This window comes from Rhea pennata, chromosome 22 (assembly GCF_028389875.1).
Source record: "Rhea pennata isolate bPtePen1 chromosome 22, bPtePen1.pri, whole genome shotgun sequence".
Taxonomy (NCBI): Eukaryota; Metazoa; Chordata; class Aves; order Rheiformes; family Rheidae; genus Rhea; species Rhea pennata.
In genome coordinates this window covers 3,506,541-3,527,900 of record NC_084684.1, presented here as the reverse complement: position 1 = coordinate 3,527,900, position 21,360 = coordinate 3,506,541, and the positions used below count along the sequence as shown (strand labels likewise).

Genomic DNA, 21,360 nt, shown 5'->3' with positions numbered 1-21,360 from the left:
AAAGGAATATGGATGGAACAAAGACATGGTTTGTGCCATGTTGTAGTTTGAGCACTCCTGAACAGTTGAACAACGAGAGCTGACTGTAAGTGCAAGAGGCTTTAGGTAGCTGTCATGCCCAGGGATCTTTCACAACAACTTCTCTGTTATCAGCTTCTGCCTTGCCTACATTCTTCTTTCCCTAGTGACACAGGAGAAATGCAAGAAAATGAATGCCCCAGAAGATGCCATCAACTTTCAACAAGAAACGACCTCTTTATTGTCTCCAGGAGGCAGCTCTGAAAGGCAAGAAACCCAAAGACACACAAGTCACTGAGCAAGTAGAGACTGGCCTCTGGTAGAGGGTGACAGATGGCTACTGGCAGGACAGGAAGAAGGGCAAACCATCTCTTCCCAGCACGTTTCCACCTCTGCCAAAGTGAGGAGAAGCATAAGAATCTCATGCTGAAAAATAAAGGAGAAAAAAAAAGAATCCTGTCAACGTCAGCCTGATTATAAAGGAGTCAAAATCCAAAGGGGCAGCTTTGGACCTCATCTCACAAAGGTGATCCACAGAGAATTTCACTTTGCCCAGCCGAGGTGCTGGAAAGGCTTCAGTACTTGCATCTGGAGGCCTCTGAAATGTGAGCAAGTTCCAGCACATCAGCTGCACCACAGTAATTCCTTGTGTGCATGCCTCCACCCCTCAGTAACACAAAGCAGCCCAACCCTTTGTTACTGCTGATAAGCTTCCTCCGCAAGCATGTGCACCACAGGGGGGGTACAAGCACACACAAATGGACCATGAATGCAGAGCAGCAGTAGTTCACAGCTGCACATTCACACCTCTGCATTAAGACCTTTATATAGCCCACATAAACTCATCTACTCCTTCTGCTAAAGACCATCACTTTGGACAGGGGAGGCTGAACAATGAATAGGCCTGTTCTAATCCACTGGAGATGTAAACAGAATTTCAGTCCTGAATCAGACCTAGACAGCCAAGGCTGCAGAGGGTTTATAATGCCTAGAGCTGGGAAGCTGAATGCCAACGTGGCCTTTCAGCAGTAGAAACAACATCCAGTTCTACGTTTTGGCACTGGGGAGCTGAAAGAAACAGTGTTCCTACCCATGACAATACCTAGCGAGCAGTATGTGCACTGGCTCTCTCCAGACAAGATTCAACTCCAAGTGGGTAGAGCTGTACTCACCAAGATGAATCTGACCTCACGTGTCTACACACGTTTTGCTGCAGAAAAAGTGAATCCTAAGGTGTCAGTCGCTGTACTGATTCAGACAGATGCTGCTTGCCAACAGATAAGCTTTCTTTCCCCAGTTGTGCATACAGCAGAGGAGCCAGGAAGGAATCATCTAGGTAAACTTCATGCTGTATGCCCTACTGAACAAGAGATCTGTGCCTGGCTTTGTCTCCCACTTAATGAGTCAATGATTGTGTCTGGTGTCAGTGATATGGGGATTGTATCGCTTCTCAGTCTGTGTTCCCCTCGGAAAAATAAGCGAATTCTTTCTCCATTTGACTTGGCAACTTGATTGTTAGCCTTTCCAACACATCTACTAACTCAAGTCCAGAATACTCAGTATCTCAGTACTCAGAGAGTATGTTATATTCAGTGCTGGCAGGGCTGGTTGTACTTGCTTCTCCACTCAATCTCTCTAAAGCCTAACACAGGTGGAAGCTGCCTAAGGAATAATCAAAATCAGTTACCTTCAGACCCTGCCAGCCACTGATGCACCATTTTATTGTGACATACAGCAATCAGCCTGAAAAGCAGCAATTCACCCCAAACCACCCTGTAAACCAGAGCTTCTGCTAGCCCTCTGCACCTCCTTCCAACCACACCAGGCCCACAAGGGCTGTTAAAAGCAACAACAAAATAAAAAGCAGCCTTGATCTTGACCCTGTTGTCTGGACTGGACTGACTGGGTGTTGCAGCTAGGAAAGTATTTCTTAGTCTAGCAGGGGCTCACCTGTGCATGTCCTTTTGTTTGCATGCAATGTGTAGCCAATACGACAGCTGCAATAGTAGCCCCCCAGGTAGTTGTGACAGTGATGGTTGCAGAGGGGTTCGCCATCAAACAGCTGTTTGCACTCATCAATATCTAGTAAGTTAAACATAGCTGTGTTAGGCAACTAACATCCTTTAACAACACCGTGTCTTGGTCTGAGTCATTTTGTTTATTTTGAGTTTGGTTTGTTTGCTTTTGGTGACTGTGTTTTTTTATTTTTCTCTCCATATGAGGAGGCTGCCTTCTCTCACCCAACATTAGCAGCCAGACTTGTGAGAGCTCAGAGAACACCAACCCTACCATAGCTGGGGCTCTTCCACCTACAAAGAGGGGCTGGTCCCTTACCTTCAGCAGCATAAAATGCCTCAAAGCCTGTGAATGGTTTCTCATTGGAGTAGTCGGACCGAAATGTCACCATCAGGGTGTTGTCAATGGAGACATATGTCTTGTTGCCTGGCGCCTCCTCTGTGTCTGTACTCTCCTTTCCACAAAGCGTAACCAATGTCTTCCCACCAGAGCTCAGCTGCAAAACAGATGGACAGGTCTGTATCAGGTCACCATGGAGCTTTGCTCTACCTAACCTCTGCCATGGCTGCCATGCAATGGGAAGAAATTCTTGCTCAATTTGTGGCCAGCGCTCCACAAGCTCCCTTGTGGGCAAATGGCAAAGGAGGTCTGACCATGTTTATCTACCCTGCTCAAATTCAGTAGTTGGATGCCCCAGGCAATGCCATGCAAACAGAAAGAAGTTTGAAATGCAAACTGAAGCAACTGCAGTAAGTCCCGACAGACTTCCCTCCTGCACCTCTGTCCCGTTATGCTGACACACCAGAAGTAGGCCTTTTCTTCTATGTCACTCTGGAAAACATGTGCATGAAAGGAAGCTCAGGATACTTCCAGACTTGGATGCTCTCACAAGAGGCTTTTGGAAGTCAATCCGTATCCAGTGACACATAAAAGAGGACTTCCCCTGTCCTCTGTGACTTAAGCCCACAATTTTGTCTCCCTTCTTCCTTTCAGAGGCCCCCACAAAGCTGTGAGGCCAGCCTGGGCTATCAGCACTGTGCTTTGTTTACTGTACATTTTGCTCTTGTTAACTTTGTACTCTCAGTCAGATCTTGGTGTGTAGGAGACTTGACTGAGGCTAAAGCCACAGACAAATGGGGTAAAAAGGTTTCATGCGCTAACAGCTTCAAATGTATAATAAAGGACTTTTTGAACTAGTGACTCACGTGCTCAATGATGCACTTATTCCAGCTCCTGCCCTTCATTTATCTTCTATTATTTTAGTACAAGATAAATGTTCTGACATAGGATTCATGTTGTCCATGGTAGTGATAAAACTGTGTGTGCAACAGATCTATCAGGAACAAGTACTCTGATCTGCCCAAAGAAAACGAGATGAACAACAACACGGATTTGGGGAAAAATGAAATCTTGCCCCCATAAAAACACAGAGGTAAAATCTTCTTAAGGGGAAACAAAGCTGCCTGATCTAGTTCTATCAGGTTTAAAAGTACTGTTGATGGAGTGATTTTTGGATGTCTTCTGTGTACACAGCTTCCCCTTCAGTGTATGTCAGGCCTGTCTAAACCACAAAATCAGTGGAGAGGTAGTATGCCCTAAAATTATCAAGTTACCTAGCTACAGCATGTGCTAATACCTGGAGTACAAACTTTTCAGGGACATTGCTAATGACCCAAATATTTCCAAAAGCCAGAATCTTTTTTTTTTTTCCTCCCAGTGTTCTTCACATTAACTAACAAAAGCATGACAGTAAGTGTTGCAACTGCACCTTTTGACAAGCTAAGTATCTTGTTTAGACTATCACTTACACATTCATGGTCTCCCATTATGCTCTGTGTCATCACTACATGCTAGTCTAAACCACACAAAGTAACTATCAAAATGAAGCTCTTGGAGAAAGGCTATCAACTGATGCATTCCCAAGTATTATTTTGGGCAAAACGTCAATATTTTTCCTTCATGAGACAAGAATACTAGAATTTTCTCAACATGAAAAATTTAAGTTTGAGATGTCCCAACATGACAATCAGTTCTATCTCTTGGTGCCACAGGCCTCAATAAACACATCCTTTGTAAACCAACTGAGCCTGAACTTTACTAGCAGACTGAAACCAACAGCTTACAACAGTTATGCTGGTCCTGCACATGCTCAGTATCACACCACAGTTCTAAAGAACTTAACCTGTCACATACCCCTCTCCCCCTCCAACACACACATACCTTCACATAATCGTATTCACACAGGTAGGACAGCTCCAAGTTGAAATGAGTGAAGTAAATGCGGACAGAATATCCCTTGGGGACAGTAATATTCCAGATTCTCTCCTTGTGGTTTGGGTAGACATTTGGGAAGCCAGGGGACGTGATCCTCCCATACATTTTCTGCAGCACAATGCTGCTGCTCACTCCGTTGCAAAGGGTAGCTAGCAAAAGGAACAGCCTGCCTCAAAGGAACAGAGAGTAACAGACAAAGGGTGAGTGTCAACTCAGATCACACCCCAACAGACATACCTTCAAGCTGCTGATCTGAGATCACAGAAATCCCAGTGCTGTGAAATCTCTGTGCCTTGACACCTTTTTCACTTGACAATGGAAGAAATCAGGATGTATAGAAGGAATCATATTGTAGTAAAAGCTAGGAAAGATAAAAATCACACCTCCTGAGGCCTGTGCAAAGCCAGGTTGTCAGAGGACAGGTTGAGGTCCCTGCAACTGCACTCACCTCATATTGTTGCTATCCTGCCAGAGTCTGCTCTGAGCCTTAGGGCAGGAACCCTTTCTAACCTATGTGCATTTGGGGGTGGATACATTGTGTGTGCTCTGCTGTGTATGTCCGGTTGTTGAACTCTGATGTTTATCTCAACTCCCTTCAGCCTACTGAGTTCTGGGAACAGCAATTACTGAAAAACAGGTTTGCATTCGGCGCATCAGGCTCAGTCAATGACCATGAGAGACAGACAGAGATGGAACGGACGGATTACGAATTCTGCAGCCTCTTGGAGGGCAAAGCAATAGGTATCCTATGCCTACAGGAAGGAAGGCAGTACAAGTAGGTACAGAGTGGCTCCAGTGTGTGTATAGGGGAGTTGGGCAACACTATTCCCTCTAACCAACTGATCTACAAATACTGTTAATGCAAAGTGCATGTTACTGGAAGTCCAGCTGCTTTCATCATCTGAGCACAAAGCTGCTGCAAACAAAATAATGAGGCACATTATAGAAGTTGAGAATAGTGAACAAGCCTAGCTGGTTCTGTCTAATGGGGTGAGAAAGCTCAGGCACTACAATGCTCCAGGACACACAGACACAAGTTTAAAAGATGCCAAAGTCTTCCAGTTTTTAGCTGTTCATTTTAATCCAGTGCAAGCTTGTGACTGAAAGCTATTCCATGCCGTGTGTATATGCATGAATGGCTTTTTACCCCATCCACCCTGGAACACCAGTAAGGTAAAAAGGTATACTTAATAACCATGCCTTTTGAACCCGGCTTGCTAAAGAAATGAGACAAACATGCTCTGTGCTGATGTTTTCGGTCTGCTTTAAAGTCCAGCGGTCAATTTCTATGAAGTTTGGCAGAAGAGCAGCAGTTTCAAGTTTTAGTAAGTATACTGGAAATAGGTAGATAGATAGAAAAAATAGTTTCCATTACTGGAGAGTCTCTCGGGAGAAGACTCAATGATACTCCTTTCAGACACATGGGAACCCACACAGAGATTCCACACCACTACACATATCCAACCACAAAAACCCTACTAGACCCCAAAAGATTCGTATGAGAGAGACAGTGTTACAGGATTTTAAGCTTTACTAATTCCACTGCTTATGCAGAGTGCTTCTTTTAAAGTCAGAGTTTAGGTTTCCTACAAAACTCCTATTCCTGTGCATATGAAGAAAAGCATAAATGTAGAGAGGGTGAAAAGCCAAACATGCTAGTGCAGAACCTAGATCCCACCTCCTTCCCAGCAAAAAAAGGCAGCCAGTAGGAAGCCTATTTGCAGCGAGGAACCCAGACTCTTCAACTGTGCATGCAGGCAATTTATACTGAGATATCTTGAAATTAAATGGACACCTTTTCATATTCACTTTTGAACAGTCAAAAATCATCACCCCAGGCACTGAAGTTGGTGCTGGCAAGAAAGCAGGAGTTATTACATGAACAAAACTAAAGCGAACAAACCATCTAGTGGACTGTAAATGAAGATGCCATTTAACAGAAGTGAAGGAGCTAGTAGCAGTAATAATTAATTGTGTAACAGTAGTAGCTGCAAGCCTGGTTAATGCATCAAAGGAGACTAATTATTCCCACAGCCCACCAGTTGCTAATGTGATCCTATCAACACACACAAGCTGTGGTCTTTATACAGGCTGGCAAAGAGGGAAGAGAAAGAAAACTATGCAAAGAATCAGTATGTGCTTAGCTAAACTGGTGGCTGCTTCCTTCAGACATTAATACTTTCAAAAGCATTTCAAATCAGGCTTCCTACTCAGATTCGTGGCATGGGCATGGAGATTCAATGCTGATCTTAAAGTATCAGTGGGTCACAAAAGTTTCCCACTACCCCAGAGTCTGGTAAGACCCTTGAAGCTGGCAGCTGCCTGGCATTGGAACTAGAAAGTTTACTTAATAAACTGTAGTACTGAAGCCTGGGAAAACTGAATGGGTGGTGCATATACTGGCCTTCCTCCTGCATGGTCTTTGAAGTGTCAAGACTGCTGTGATTTTAGTACTCAGCACCTGATATGAAGTAATGCCAAAATCGTTTTCCCCATTTCTTTGCCGAGAACCCTGCCAGTTCCAAAAGGCTGCAAGGCACCAGCTAGTCATGTACAGCAGCATCTTGAAAGCACTGGCTCTCAAGATGGCTAAACACAGGCCCTGCAGATACTCCTCTTACCCACAATTTCCCTTCTGTCTGCACAGGCTTAAGCTAGCCTGAAGGCTGAATGGACCTCATATGTATCACTGCGGTTTCCAGCTATCTGTGACTTGCCGAGTTACTGACCCACTTTACGAAGCTTGGGTGTTATTTGAAGTGACAGATGCCTCTTGTGAAGTCTGTCCAGCTGTCTTCTTGCTCCCCTGACTCCTTCCATGCTTGAGGGACTGAGGTAGCTCAAAGGTAAGCCATCATTTTCAAGAGAAGAACCAACGTGTGAAAGTCAAGGCTCAAAGAACAATCTTTCCTTAAAAAAGCCTCCATGGAATGGAGGATGTGGAATGACACAAGGATACTGAGACACCCCATGTGGTGTATAAAAGAGTCCATGCTCTTGCACTGGCTCTCAAAAGCTGCTTTTACTCCTCTTCCCACTGAAGCCTGTCAAGGAGAGGTTTCAAATCCCTCCCGTGCAAATAGCAAGTGCAGGCAGCTGAGCCAGACACATGAATAAATCAGCATGAGCAGAGCTACTCAGCTAACATAGCGCCTTTCAGGCTGGCACTACTAACATCCAGAGACCTGATTTCTATTTTCCCTGCAAAACCAGAGAGCAACAGGAAACAAAAGAGCGAGCTGGAAATCAGCCGCACAGTTAGGGCATCCAAAGCTGTGTGAGATCCATGTCAAGTCCTGACATGGATATACAGGTCATATTTCCTGCTGAAACTGGAAAAACATTACTTGATGTAAATTCTGTTATGTTCCTACAAAAAGCATTTCAGTTGGAACAAACCCTGACACCTTTTAACTATGAAGTTAATACAGTCCCCAATTCATTTAATCAAAAAAAAAAAAAAAAAAAAAAAAAAAAAAAAAAAGTCCCAGACAGCTCTAGTCTCAAAACCACACACTGCCTCAAAAATTCTTGACTCCATCACATTTTGCCTGGAGGGAAAAAAAACACCTTTGAAAGGCAGTTCCTGTGTTCTGATGGCAAATCCACCCAAAGCATTGCAATGACTGATCTCAGTCAGGACCAGATGGTGTAAGAAAGAGAGTGGTGAGTATCTGAACATGTCTCCACATCCAAAACACAGGAATGGTGCCAAGGTGGGAGGCTGATTAAATGCACGGAGGGGAAGTGTTCAAAGGCCTTCTCGGCTCCTAAGATGATAAAATACAGTGGCTATCCTTACGTCTTAAACCCAGAGAGCAAACGTGCCCAATGGCTGCTTGTTACGATCCCCAAAGACACTGTTCCCCATTGCCCGTTATTTCTTAAATGCCAGCTGTCTCACAGAGCCCTAAGAGATTGCTTTGATGCTTGCTGTTCCGTGGCTAAATCCAATCCTTCTGCATTGAGAGGTTCAGAGGACTGGGGGAGGAGGTGGCAGAGGAAAAGGTAGTGTAGTTCCTCATTACAAATCAAAGAGCGTAACTGACATCAGAAGACAAGCACACAGAAAGAGCAAGCAGAGCATGGAGTGGGACAGGAGGAAGAGCCTGGCTGCTGTGAAATAGGGAAAAGCAAATCTTGCAGGGCAAAAACAGCAGGCAGAAAATGTTGCTGCAATGGGGCAAGCTACCTTCTCTCTTCAGTTAAAGCATATTTCCTTCCTTCCCATCTCCAAAACCTCCGGAGAAACCATGCTCTCCAGTGTTTTCTTGTCACTTCATCTTCTGTTTGCAAAGATGGACTCCAGCTGCTACAGGGTGCTGTGCCACATTTCTGCAGCAGTGAAACCACTGGATTTGTTTTCTTTACCCTGCACTTACTGACTTCCAAACAACAGCCAATGCAGTTCAAGGGCTTGGTCCTCATCTTGAAAGCACTCTCTGACCTGTGCTCAAAGTGTCTACAAAGATTAACAAAACCTCTGAGGTGAAAATATTGGCTGATATTTGCTCTTCTGGCATGAACAAAGCTCTCCAGAAGAATGGTCACCTGCAAAGATGCTTGTCTCATGCTGTGAAACATGACCTCTCCAGGAGCTCCACAAAGTTCAGAGTACAAAGCATATGTCTCTGATTCTGAGTGTGTGCACGGGAACATGAGAAAGTGCGCGCACACACACACAGCAATCAAAATGATAATGTGTAAATGCCTACATAACCTCTGCTTACCACTATACAGCCGTGGAATCCAAAAGCACAGCATTTTCATGTATTCCAGCCCATTTCAACTACTGTACAGATGCATGTGTATATACTATACACGACTATATGAATCTCAGAGCAAACTCCTACACTGTATACTCCTTCCCTTGGAGAGAGGATATGAGAGCAAGCACATAAGAGACGTAGATGATATCTCTCTGCCTTGTCCCAGAAAATGCTCCCATTCTAAAGGAAGACAATATAAACACTGCACAGATCAGAATCTCTTTCCGCCTCACCAGTGTGTCTCCCTGGCCTTCCCAGTCCCATTTGCCCGGCTCTCAAAAATTGAACTAGCTTACAAAGCTACTGTCTCCCTCCCACCCACATCCTTGGTAGCCACAACATGCCTGCTGGGCTGGCTCCAAGTCTGTGACTTCACTGGAGCAGCTGTTCGTCTCTGGGAAGAGAATTTAGTTAGAATTCAGATTCAGCTAAAGCCAAAGCTCTGCAATACATGGCTGACTCCCCTCCAAGCAAAGACGTTATGCACATTACAGGCACAGCCAATACATTTTCCTTGGGTAAGCCTGCCTCCAAACAACTGCAAGGAACAAAGGGGTGGGTCAATAACACACGTCTGACATGTATTTCTTGTCTAACAAAGTCTCAAAGCAGGGAAGGCAGTCTAGGGGCTACAGCAAGGAAAAGCAAGAAAAACAGGATAAATCTCTCTATTGAAGGATAAAAAGACCAAAGATGAGCCCATCAGAAACTCCCTGCAGTGAAGAGAGGAAGCAAATCCAAAGCCTCTGTAGCTATTCAGCAAGAGGCCTAGCTTTGCCAAGTAATTTGGAGACTCTCTGGCTCCCAGAACAGCCCCAGGAATGACTGAATCTCACCTACAAAGAGTACTTTGGGGTTACAAACATTCCATGATGACCAGAGGGCCTGAAAATTCACTTGCCTCTCGAGAAGTTACCAGTATGTGCCATTCACTTCAGAGCAAAGCCTTCAAGAGAATAAATAAATGCTCAGCAACTGATTCACCTCCCAAATGTACAACCTGCTGAAGACTGGAGGAGACAGTGAGTTCCTAAAGTTGCCTGCCCTTCCGCATGAGAGAAGCTAAGAAATTTACTGTGGAACAGTCCAGTTTCAACAGCTTTAGGAATGGCAAATTCATTAAGCTCATTTGCAACAGGCTCTTTGTCAATACACACATTTAGATGCTCTTTCTACTCGCCACCATTCAACTCAGGAACATTTTTTTTTCTTAACCATTTCTCTTCCTCAGCAATGGTTCATAACCTCCACTTTGTCTAACAGAGAGGCTATTACCCCACTGATCTAGATAAACAGTAAGACCAGCCCAAAGCACTCTCAAAATAAGAGCTATTACTCAGATGTTATGGTAATAACAATTTAGTGTGATACACTGAAACAGACAGATTTTTCCCTCTGGCTGAAGTCCTCAGTGAATACATACAACTTCTTTCCTGCCTTGAAGAAAACAGATTGAAGGACACGTCAGATCCAATAGTCGTATCAATCAGAACCCGTAACATTAAAATGCCTATAGCACTACAGAAAAATATTTCCTACCAAGTAACCTGCAGTGAGAAGAAATGTTTGCTTATCACCTGAACAGAGTAAAGTGTGTCTTCCAACTATTTCAAGCTGATATATCTTTGAACCTGGGCAGTTTGTCATGGTCTGGGAACTCAGCCTGTTCTCTCTTTGGAGGAGAAATTAGGACTAAGTGAGGTACCTTTTGGTTGCATTGCCTTTTACAAAGACTGGTCTTATCTACCTTATTTTTCAAGAAGAAACAGCAAATCTCTTTCTGCCTGAACAATGGAAGAAATCAAACTGGATGGTGTCATTGTGCATACATCCACCTCCTCCCCCCCACCTTTTTTTGGGGGGGGTGGGAGAGGGAGGCTAGAATTCCATCTAAAAGCTCTTAGTTCTTGTCCTAAGGGAAGAAAAATATCCCAAAGACCTAGGACAAGAGTTTTGTGTAGTAGCTTTATTCCTCAGCTTTGCTTTTTTTTGCTTCTCTCAGAGACACACAAATCTTCACAATGCAATAACCACCCCCCAAAAAAAAAAAAAAAATCTATTGTTCCTGTGTGCCTTTGGTTTGGGTGATGACATATGTTCAGATCTGAGATCAGCCTGCCGCTGTTTCACAAACAAACTTAACTTTTTCTTATAGGTCTTTCAAAGGAGATGACAGTTACTCGTGCTTCCTTCACGAAGTTTTCAATAGTGAGTGACATTCATAACACTAAATTTCTGCAGAAGTCATGATGAAAGCTTGAGCAGATAGAATCTGCAAATACAAAATAAAAGTATCAAGGTTCAGTTTTAAGGATTTAAACAGATGTATTACGGAGGAAGAGTGAACTTACATATCAGAGCATTCCTTATTCCCAGTCTTAAGATAGAATATCCATATGCAAACACTCCACAACAATCTATCTCAGAAAGATCTGCATTTTGTGGTAAGTAAAGCCATAACCTGACTGGCACAAAATCTTATTTTCAGGTGTTGGTACACCTTGGATTAAGAGGTTGTTGGACTACCAAGCATAAATGATTATCTCCTTAAGCAAATGTGGATTTTTCACACTTGCTGGACACAGGACTACCTGTTTACGCTTACTAACAGTACACCTGCCACTTGTTGAGTTTCAGAGCTGTAAATGATAGAGATCTTATCAACACCCCCCCCCCAAACACACACACTATAAATTGCTGACATATCCTGGAGGCATTGGGCATGCTGGCAAGTGAAGGGAGGTGTGGTGGATGCTACAATCCTCTAATTTAAAATTAGGCATGGAGTCTGCTAAAATATAACCCAAATTGCCCTACTTGTAATATTTGCCAGCAAGTGCCACTGGCAGACAGACAGTTGCAAGAGCTTACTTTGCTCCAGTAATGTTAAGCCCTATTGGAAAGGCAAACAGAAAGATCTGGCTCATTGCAGAGTTAACTTGGTACAAGGGTATCGAATCTAATCCAGATCCTATCCTGAATGCCAGGACACTTACAATGCAGAGTATTGAGGGTTTCAGCAGAGCTCTGAGCATCCTCAGCCAATACCAGCATGCTCAAAACTCTGGGGGTAGGGCTGGGGGGGAGAGGTAAAAATTAAAATACTTCAGATGCATATCTGGGGCTGACAAAAAGGAAGCACTATTTTATTTAGGTTTTGCTACAGCATGACTTTATCTGAAGTGGCAAGAGTAATACAGAGCCACCAAGCAGCCAGGAAATTAAAAAATTACTGCATGTAATTTAAAATGTTTGGCTAGGATCCCCTGAGGCCTGGTAGAGGGGAATCTCTGAGGGGAGGAAAAGAAAGTATTTTGTTTGATGTATGTTAGCCTGGAAGAAACTGAGCCACAGTGCTAGCATGGCTGGAAGAATAACTCTTGCTGAAGCCAGATTACTCTCTCTTACTGGTCTGTTAGCCTCTGCTTAGCAGCACTCTAATGATCCAAAATTGCAGCTGACAGATTGGTGCTGAGAGTTTGTCTCATTGAGGCTACTGCATGAGGATGGGCCATTACTCTTTCAATTTGGACTCTGATGCCTGTTAACATACATTATGCTTTTCCATATGGTGCTTTTTAGCCTGGTGTCCAGGGCAGCTGCCCAGGCCTCCGTCCCCACCCACGTGCTCAGGCCCAGCCTAATGAAAATGAATGATGGCCCTAGCTTAGTAATGGGACACAGATGGACCAATTTTTTTTTTTTTCACTTTGAAACGTATTTTCATCTAAGAAAGTCTCAAAAAAATGAAAGGTTTTTATTCTTCTATCACAGTAATTTTTCACTCTAATACACTGCACGCTTTGGTCATATCAGGAATTCAAAGTTGCAAACTTTTAGTTTGACTAGAGCTGGAATTGCACAGACCAATGCTCTGTTCTACCACTTCTTTTCTGTCAATGGCCTTGATAGTCACTTGTATGTTCTCTCATTTTCCTATCTCACCTCTTCTATTTGTATAAAAGCTCCTAGTGAAGAAGCATCATTTCTTGGCAGAACTGCTTACAGAAGGCCTGACACACTGTTGAACCAGTCCCAGCTGAGGGACTGTACTGCCTACTGCAATACAAGCGGTAAAGATAAATTAAACAACTGGCTCACTACGAGGAAAGCCTTGTGCAGATACAGCAAAAGCTGAAGGAGACTCCACCATAACATCTTAAGGCACCTGACTGAGGAGACCATGCAATGGGCATGGCAACCAAGGATCATCCCCCAGCAGGACTCCTCGTTCTTTCTTTAAATTATTTTTGTTGTTAATATTTGTACGGCAAGAAGAACAAATGGGCACAAGCAGAGTCAAACTGTCACAGAACAGTCAAAACATAGTTTGTGGGAAAACAAAGCTGAAATTACACCAACGTAGTACCATGTTTTTGCTGGGAAGTGGTCAACATACACCCACCACCAAATGTGCAGAGTCAAGGTAAACACTGGACAAACATTTGCTGGAAGATGGCAGCCACGTGTGTTTTGGGCCAAATGTCTTGTACTGCAAGTTGCCACTGCAAGCCTATAGCCCAGCAGGGTTTTGCAAATAGCATTTCACACACCCCTTAAACTAACTTGCTGTAGGCAGCCAGCTTAGGGCACCTCACACTCAATTCTCTGCGGACTAGACAGGACTCAGTCACAGCCTCCGTTGTCACAGTGACCTGGGACACCATGCAGAATGAACTCCCCTTTGCCGACTGCTCTCATCCATTTGTTCTACTGCATACTCTTTAGAAGAGAGTTTCCTTGCATTCTCCTTGTGGAGAACCTAACACTGGGAAGATCCTGAGAGCTCAGGAGGCTGTTTACAGCTTTCCAAGGTGCTCCTTGTTATTTATGGTTTCTACCCTTGTGCAAAGTCTTTTCAAATAATCTCAAAATAATCTATTTAGTGTTAGGGCACTGTTTGCCCATGACATCTCATTTATCAGGCAGTCTATCTTCCCAGCAATGTGAAGCTTAGTTATATGTTTCTGAGGGATAGGGCAAGTGTCTGTGTGTGCGTGTGCAGAAATGGGATGGGATTCAGGAAAGCAATTCCCCTTGAATCTTTCAGCCTTCATTACAACTCTTCTCCTAAGTGCCAGCTCTGATTTATGGCCTGCCATTCACATGCTACAAAGGCCTGCAGCCAGAGCTGACCAGCTGTCAGAATAGGGCTTATGGAAACAGGAAGCATATTAACCTGTCTCTCCATCTGCCCAGATCCCAGGATAGTTACAGGAGCTGACAAGATGAGCTGCTCTTGGCACATTACTTCCACCAAGAAGATTTCTTGAGGCTGTGATCACATTTAAAGGTAGAGACACCAAGAACTGTGTGAAGATTGCCCAGGTGCCATAATTTCAATGTAGCCGTAGCCTATGTTCAAAGAAAGAGACTTCCTGGATTCTAGTCTCCGCCCTCCTGCTTGCTTCCTGCAGGATCTTTGACACGCCGGCTGATATTTTGTTTTCTTTCTTGTTTGATGCTCAATAATGCTGGCAAAGGTGAATCATCTCATGAAGGCCCTCCTGTGAAAGCTGCTAGTTAAATAAAAATTGCAACTAATACTTATCTGAAAAGAAGAATATGCTCATACATACACACAGAGGCATCTTCTCCCAGCAATAACAGACCCAGTAATTTCGTATTTTATGTGAAGTCACAGCAACAAACAACTGCCAAAACGCAAGCCCATCTATGACTTTACGGTTAACGGGTGGGAGGGCATTCCCTTATCTCACTCTATTGGGTTTACGTGCTCTCTCGCACAGCTTCTGAATCACACAGTATTTAGACAGCTTTACTATATCGAGACATTCCCATTTTGGTTCTGGAATGGACTGAAAGGCCACAAGTGGTGGCACTTCTCAGTTATTCTGCTCCCATCCCACTCTGTCCCACAGCATGAGAGGCTGCCCTCTAGCACAGAACAGGGTTCAGTTATTCTTTTCGGAAAAGCAATCATAAGGCACTCTCCAGCCTGCTGGCTCCCAGCAGTGGGTAAATTCATCAGTTCACAGATGAAGATAAGCATTGTTTGCAAGCCAATATTTCACAGCAAGAAAACTGCTGTTTTACTCCCCACAGTTCTGGGCTCCTAAAGTGAATATCCATGGCTCTTTAGGCAGCTGCAGTGCCCTGCCTATACACCTGCACCTAAGCTTCTTGCAGGGTAGCTCTCACTATGGGACTAATTTACCTCTGACTAGATTAGCAGCATAAGGACAAGGACAGAGGCAGAGCTCTTAGAGCATCAAAGGCTTGTTTAGGAATGTTTCCTGACCTCAGGGTTCCACTCTGCAGCAGAGGACTGCCTGTACAGAATCCTGTCCTGAATAGAAGAGTAAAAACTCTGTTTAAGAAGTTATCCTAGACATGCTATCCCTCCCCTTTCTGTAGTAACTGAGCTACTGCCTATGCTAGGCTCACCAATTAATACAGACCAATATATTCAACCCCATCTAGACAATCTGCTCTTGTTCAAACACATATTTTCAAAAAAAATATATAAACTCTCTGAGTATGTGTGTGTATATGTATAAAATATATACACACACACATAGTGTGTATACATATACATACATACATATATATATATATATATATATATAAATTCACAGCTAAACCTGCCATATTTGAACAATCTTCCTTTTACATAATGGTGACACAGCTACAGCCGTGTCTAGAATGATGGACTAAAACAGTCACCTAGGTGACCAAAAGCCTCTGGCAGTACAAGCCAGGAGTGAGCAACTTTTCACAGCCAAAAATCCCTGGCTGCTTCCTGTCAAGAGGAGGCTAATGTGTATCAGTCAAGCACAGCCCGGTGAAACAAGAGATTTTAACAGCACAGTTACCTTATAGGGAAACAATCTTATGATAGGAAGTAGGCTTGACCTCAAGCCAAATTCAACAAGGTGCTGCTATATGGATTGCTTATAAGTTTTTTATACTATGCATTAATTGTTTTTAAAACAAGATTCATCTAAGTCCTTGAGATACTGCCAGAAGCAGAGACTTCCTCATTCCCAGCTGAATGCCCTAAGCACAGGGCCTTCCTCTGGTGCAGTTACTTATTCCCTCTGCACCGTGGTCCAGCCACACAATATCCCTCATCCAGCCTAGCCTATCACTGAAGGCTAAGACATTCTCCAGGGAGGAGGAGGATATGTAATTGAATTGTTCAGATTCCCTTCACCTCCTAAATTCTCTTTCTTCTGAGACTTTTGGCAAGCCCTATATAATTTTAACAACTGGGAAGCAGACTGGAAGAGGCTGATATTGGTTCAAACTGCTATCTCCAAATCTCCTATCTTAAGAGACTGAAATTCTGGCTTCCTTCATTAGGTATTTTTCTCTCAAGGCTGCAAAATAAGGTATGAATCTAGAAATGAGAGCTCAGACAGCTCCAAAGGTGCTGGAGTCAGCAAAGAGGAATACATAGATCAGACATGTCTGTTGCAAGAAGGCTCAAAGGCTCAGTGCAGGTAGTGGAATCAATCTCCCTCCGCCTAGAGTATGACTGCTCTTTAGCAGTCTAGATTACAGGCTGATACCTTCTAGAGCCTCTGCTTCTATTCCCAGTCTTCTGCAAAGGGCTTATTCATGCAAGGTGATTAACAGCAACGTGCTGTTCCGCATTAGTTCTCATCTCTCTCACGCTACATATGCCCTTTGACTCTCTACTACTTCCTGTTTTAGAGGTTCAGTAATTATTATGAAATAAAAACCAACTTTAACCAGAACAGCTATTCTGTAGTAATGTCCTGTCAGAATCTTCAGTCTGGAATTTTCCTTTATGCTGAGAAGTCCCAGTCCCAGCTCTGGATAAAGCATTTTTACCTACTCGCATTTCCTCTTCACATCTAGGGCAGGCTGTAAAATAACCGTTGCCTTAATAGTAACTCTAACCTTCACTCCCTATGAATCTCTGAAAGAAAGCTACATCTCTTAAATCCTTCCTGGAGTGGCAGAGAACATGTTCTGATTCTCTGCCTCTCAAGCATTTGCAGTGTACAGCTTCACCAGAAAGCACAATATGTAATGCTGGCTATCCTTCCAACCTATTCTACAAAAGCAAACACAGGCATTACAGTGCGCTGCATACTCCCTCTCCCTCAACATTCCCCTCTCAAATCTCTGCAAACTTCTTCAGGGCTCAGCAAAAATGGAGGGGGGGGGGAGGGAAGGCATTGTATAAGACATTCTCTCAAGTCACCAAAAGGTCATTTGTACTCAGAATTTCCTGTGTTGCACATCTTACATGAAGTTAATGTGCATTCTGAACAGTCAAGATAGTAGCTTCTTTCGTTGAACAGTCTCCATAGGATACAAAATCATTCACGGCCTGCGATAGCTGAGGGTTTTGCGCATACAGAAGCTCAGAGAAGTAACTGAAAATTTTTCAGAGCCCACTTCACAAGTAATAGAAGCTTTCAGAGCTCAGAGAACAAGGTCACTGAAAAAGCTATATACTCTGAGCAATAAAGAGAAAGAAAACAAAATGGCTTATTTGACTTATGTTACACTTTCACTCAATACAACAGAGTGGCAGAAAAGTCTACAGAATGACAGGCAAAAGCCTGTGTAGCACTATGGTTAGAACAAGACATACAGCAAGATCCTTTGGACCAACCTCCAAATTTTCTATTACCACTCCAAGGCATGAGACAAATCTCTCAGCCTATACTGCCAAGAGAGAAACAAGAATAGCTGCGTTTTTGTATTACAGGGATGTTGCAGTTTGTTACTGTCTGAATAATCAATTCATCAGATGAAGAATACCAGAAACAAGCATGCTGGCAGGATACATTCTTTGAACTGCTGTGTTTGTCTACAAGCAAGAGCAATAGCACAATTCCCTAGACTGAGTGAAGAGAGAAAGAATTTGCCTTTAGTACAAATCTGGTTGCTCTTTTTCCAACTTGTCCAAGTCCATATTTGACTATTCATAATCCATCAACTCTTTTTTTTTTTTTTTAGTGGACTCATGGCCTTTCAAATACACTTGCTCAGAGTCTCTGAGCAAAGCCAAAGATAAATAGTAACATAAGACAAAACAGATCTTGGTCAACCTTGTACTTGATTCTCCCTGCAACCTCAGGCTTAACCTAAATTTTCTATGGATGTAATCAATGTTAGAGAGGTCTCATAAGCCATGCATTGCCTGAAAGCAACAGACGTAAGTCCATCAGCCTAGGCAGTCCTGTCTGTCCCCACCAGATTTAAAGCCCACTTGCCAGCCAGTACCTTTGTCAGGTCTGGTCTAACAATACATTCCTCCACTCTCCCAGTCTGAAAAAGCACACAGCACAATATTGACTCTCCACTAGCTTACCTAAGCAGCATATATTAAAAATTATCTTCACTATTAAAAGGACATACAAACAAGTCACCATGGAGGATACTAAATTTCAAATTAATACCTAGTTAGTTCCTCTGTGGTATCTCCCCACATACATGCATACTTTGATCTACGAGCAAATGAGATTTACTCTGTTTTCATCAAGGAGTAAGTTAAACCACTGCACATTTATCACAGGATAGGATGTGCACACACAGAGTTACCCAAGGGTATAATATGCTGTAGGTTCACAGCTGAGTTTGTCCCCATGATAATTTCTTCACTTGCCCACAGCTTGAAGCATAAGCATGAGCTAGCTTGCAGTTAAAAAAAAAAAAAAAAGAAAAGAAAAAGAAGAAAACAAAAAAAGTTAATTCGGTGAACAACACAGCGAATACACTGAATTAGGAGAGGTCGGTGCTGCATGTACTAGTTGACTTTGAAAGTTTGCCTTCTGGGAAAATAAAGTACCTCCTTTTCATTTTTTTTTTTTTTTGTTTGTTTTATTTGGGGTTTTTTTTGAGATCTGGAGGTAGCTCATATGTATTTTGCATTTGCTTAGACACACACAAAATCATTCTGAGCTGTGTCAAGATTTTAAAATGCACTGGCTATTATATTTAAAAAACAAACAGGTCACCCCACAAATCTCTCCCTTCCCCTTGACATACTGGTGTACTAGAAGATTCCCAATCCTTTTGTGAAATATTTAAATAGTAAGTACATGTATATGACAATACCTATAACCCCTCAGTATACTCCTGCCACTGAACCTGATTTATCATGTAAGCTCCCTAGTATTAAACACCGTCATGAGGCAAGATCCAGCATTGCTTCAGTCTCAACACCTTAACTTACTGAGGAAATTGCAAAACTAAACCCAACACAAGCACCGATTTCAGCACTGATGAAAGAAGTTGGCTCAGCTGGTTTGGCCCCTCTCCACAGCACGTGCACTGGCTGTGCAGACTTCCTGCCTGGTGCTCAGCCAGTGTGCCTCAGCCTACATTAGCAGGAACCATCTGCAGGGATAAAAGAAGAGTTCAACTTCCAACTTAACTTCCAGAGAGTAGCCCAACTCCTTTCTTCCAGAAACCACTAAATAATACAGCATGAATAGTTTGCTGAACAGGCAGTCTCTATTAGGGACAATATCTTATGTTCGTATGCTATAGGGTTTCTCATTTGCACCACATGCTGTCCTGAACACTATCAAAGATGATATTTAATACTAGACGGTATGACAACTCTTATGAGAACAGATCTCATGAGTTATTATCCTGGTTGTTCTTATACTGCTAAACAGGTCTTAGTAACAACAGCAGTAATAGTTAGATGTAGCACTCATCATCCACGTGTCTTTTTAAAAAACATATACAGAGAGCAGAGTCATCACCCCATTTTAGAGACAGGAAAACTGAGGTATTGAGAGGGAAGAAACAAAAAAAATGTGAAAGCCAGCAGCAAACCAAGGCACAAAATCAGGTCTCCTGTGTCCCAGCTGGGTGCTGTTGGCAACACAGTTGGAAGCTCCATATCCCATTACCCATACGCTGAGTCACTGAGTTCCCCCAGCAAGGATCTTATTTTTCATTATGGAGTAAAAAATAAAACAAGCCACAGGGCTCTAACTCTTCCTACAAGCCAGAGAGACACAGTTAGAAACTTCCATGGCAAACGAGGCAGTGAAAATGCAGCCTGACACAAACCACAGTGGCAGAGACAAGCCTGCCCGTCTGGGTGCCGGAGCAGTTATATCACTCATTACTCAGGGGTAGAAGTAGAATGGTAAGCGTTACTGCAACTGTAAGAAAACAGGCTAGATGCTAATCAATCCAAAATGCTATTGAGATGAGAGACCCCATCATCACTGCCCCCTCTAAAAAGCCCAAAATGTAAAGGCTCAAAAATCAAGCCACTTTATTTAATAAATACTTTTCAGTTTTCAGAAGCAGTTAATCAGGCCCCGGAAATAGGCTCAAGAGCATCGTACAGCTGGAGTCTCTATTATGTGTGTACATTGCTCACAATAAAGCAGCTAAGCTCTGGAACCCCATCGAGCAATGGAATTTCACGTTTCACGTCCGCAGGATGAAGTGTCCTGACTGAAGAAAAGTAACAGAAATTAAAAAAAAAAAAAAAAAAAAAAAAAAAAAAACAAAAAAAAAAAAACAGGACACTAAGAAACTGCAACAGGACCAGAGTGGTCAGAGTTGCAGGTCCACGGATCACAGTGGGTTTATTTCAGCCAGTTTCAGTTACAGACCCCAGCCTTTCAGATGCAGCTAGGGCCCCGGAGCACCTGGAGACCAGCTGCAGAGACACCTGGTGTCAAAGCGAAGCTGGTGAGGTGAAGAGCTAGATGGCACACCCTCCTCCAACACCTCAGCAACTGCAAGCGTTGCCCGGGCGCTTCAGGCATCCACCCCTAGGCCACAGCAGGCACAGAAGGAGCAAAGGGGACTGTCCTGCAGGACTACTCTTCCCCAGAATCGCAGCAAGCCTGGAGAGGGGCGAGCAGCCTCCGAGGCCCACCCCAGGCACCTCCCCGGTGAGTGCAGGCAGGCAACAGTACTTCCACACACAAAACACCAGCCCACCACCCTCTCCACGCCCCGCGTGGCCCCTTCTCCTGACGGGGCACTGAAGCACAGGGCTCTCCCCGCCTAGCCACAATCCCTGGGGCCCGAGCACAGCCCAGGCGAAGGAATGGGCCTGGGCAGGCCGCGGACATGCCGACCCACCTGGCCCCTCCGAGGCGGACGGAGCAGCCACGGCACCCTCGGGAACGGTAGCGCTCCTGCTTCCGCAGAGGGGCTCCTCCTCGGCGGAGACGGCCGCGACTCCTGCGGCCCTGGGCAGAGAGCTGCCGGGCCGCCCTGCTCCAGCTGGCTCGGCCGCAGAGCCTGGGGCACCCTCGCGGCTGTGAGGGCCCCTCCCAAAATGGCGGCCGCCCCCCAT

General features: G+C 43.9%; 1 protein-coding gene across 1 annotated transcript; it reads right to left on the bottom strand.

The window, feature by feature from the left end:
* Positions 1–235: 235 nt before the first annotated feature.
* LOC134149848 (mannan-binding lectin serine protease 2-like) lies at positions 236–21,353 on the bottom strand. Its single transcript, XM_062593057.1, has 5 exons — positions 21,144–21,353; positions 4,255–4,474; positions 2,353–2,530; positions 1,969–2,100; positions 236–444 (listed from the first exon to the last, which is right to left on the bottom strand). Exons 2-5 carry the CDS (start codon positions 4,411–4,413, stop codon positions 440–442), a joined length of 474 nt encoding a protein of 157 aa, XP_062449041.1. The 5' UTR covers positions 4,414–4,474; positions 21,144–21,353; the 3' UTR covers positions 236–439.
* Positions 21,354–21,360: the final 7 nt, after the last annotated feature.

What these genes read in the sequence shown, in the direction of transcription:
- LOC134149848 (XM_062593057.1), bottom strand. Translation starts at nt 4,413, where the DNA reads ATGTATGGGAGGATCACGTCCCCTGGCTTCCCAAATGTCTACCCAAAC. An exon ending in GTGAATACGATTATGTGAAG is followed by an intron (nt 2,531 to 4,254) that starts GTATGTGTGTGT and finishes TCTGTTTTGCAG; the next exon opens with CTGAGCTCTGGTGGGAAGAC. An exon ending in GGCATTTTATGCTGCTGAAG is followed by an intron (nt 2,101 to 2,352) that starts GTAAGGGACCAG and finishes TTAACTTACTAG; the next exon opens with ATATTGATGAGTGCAAACAG.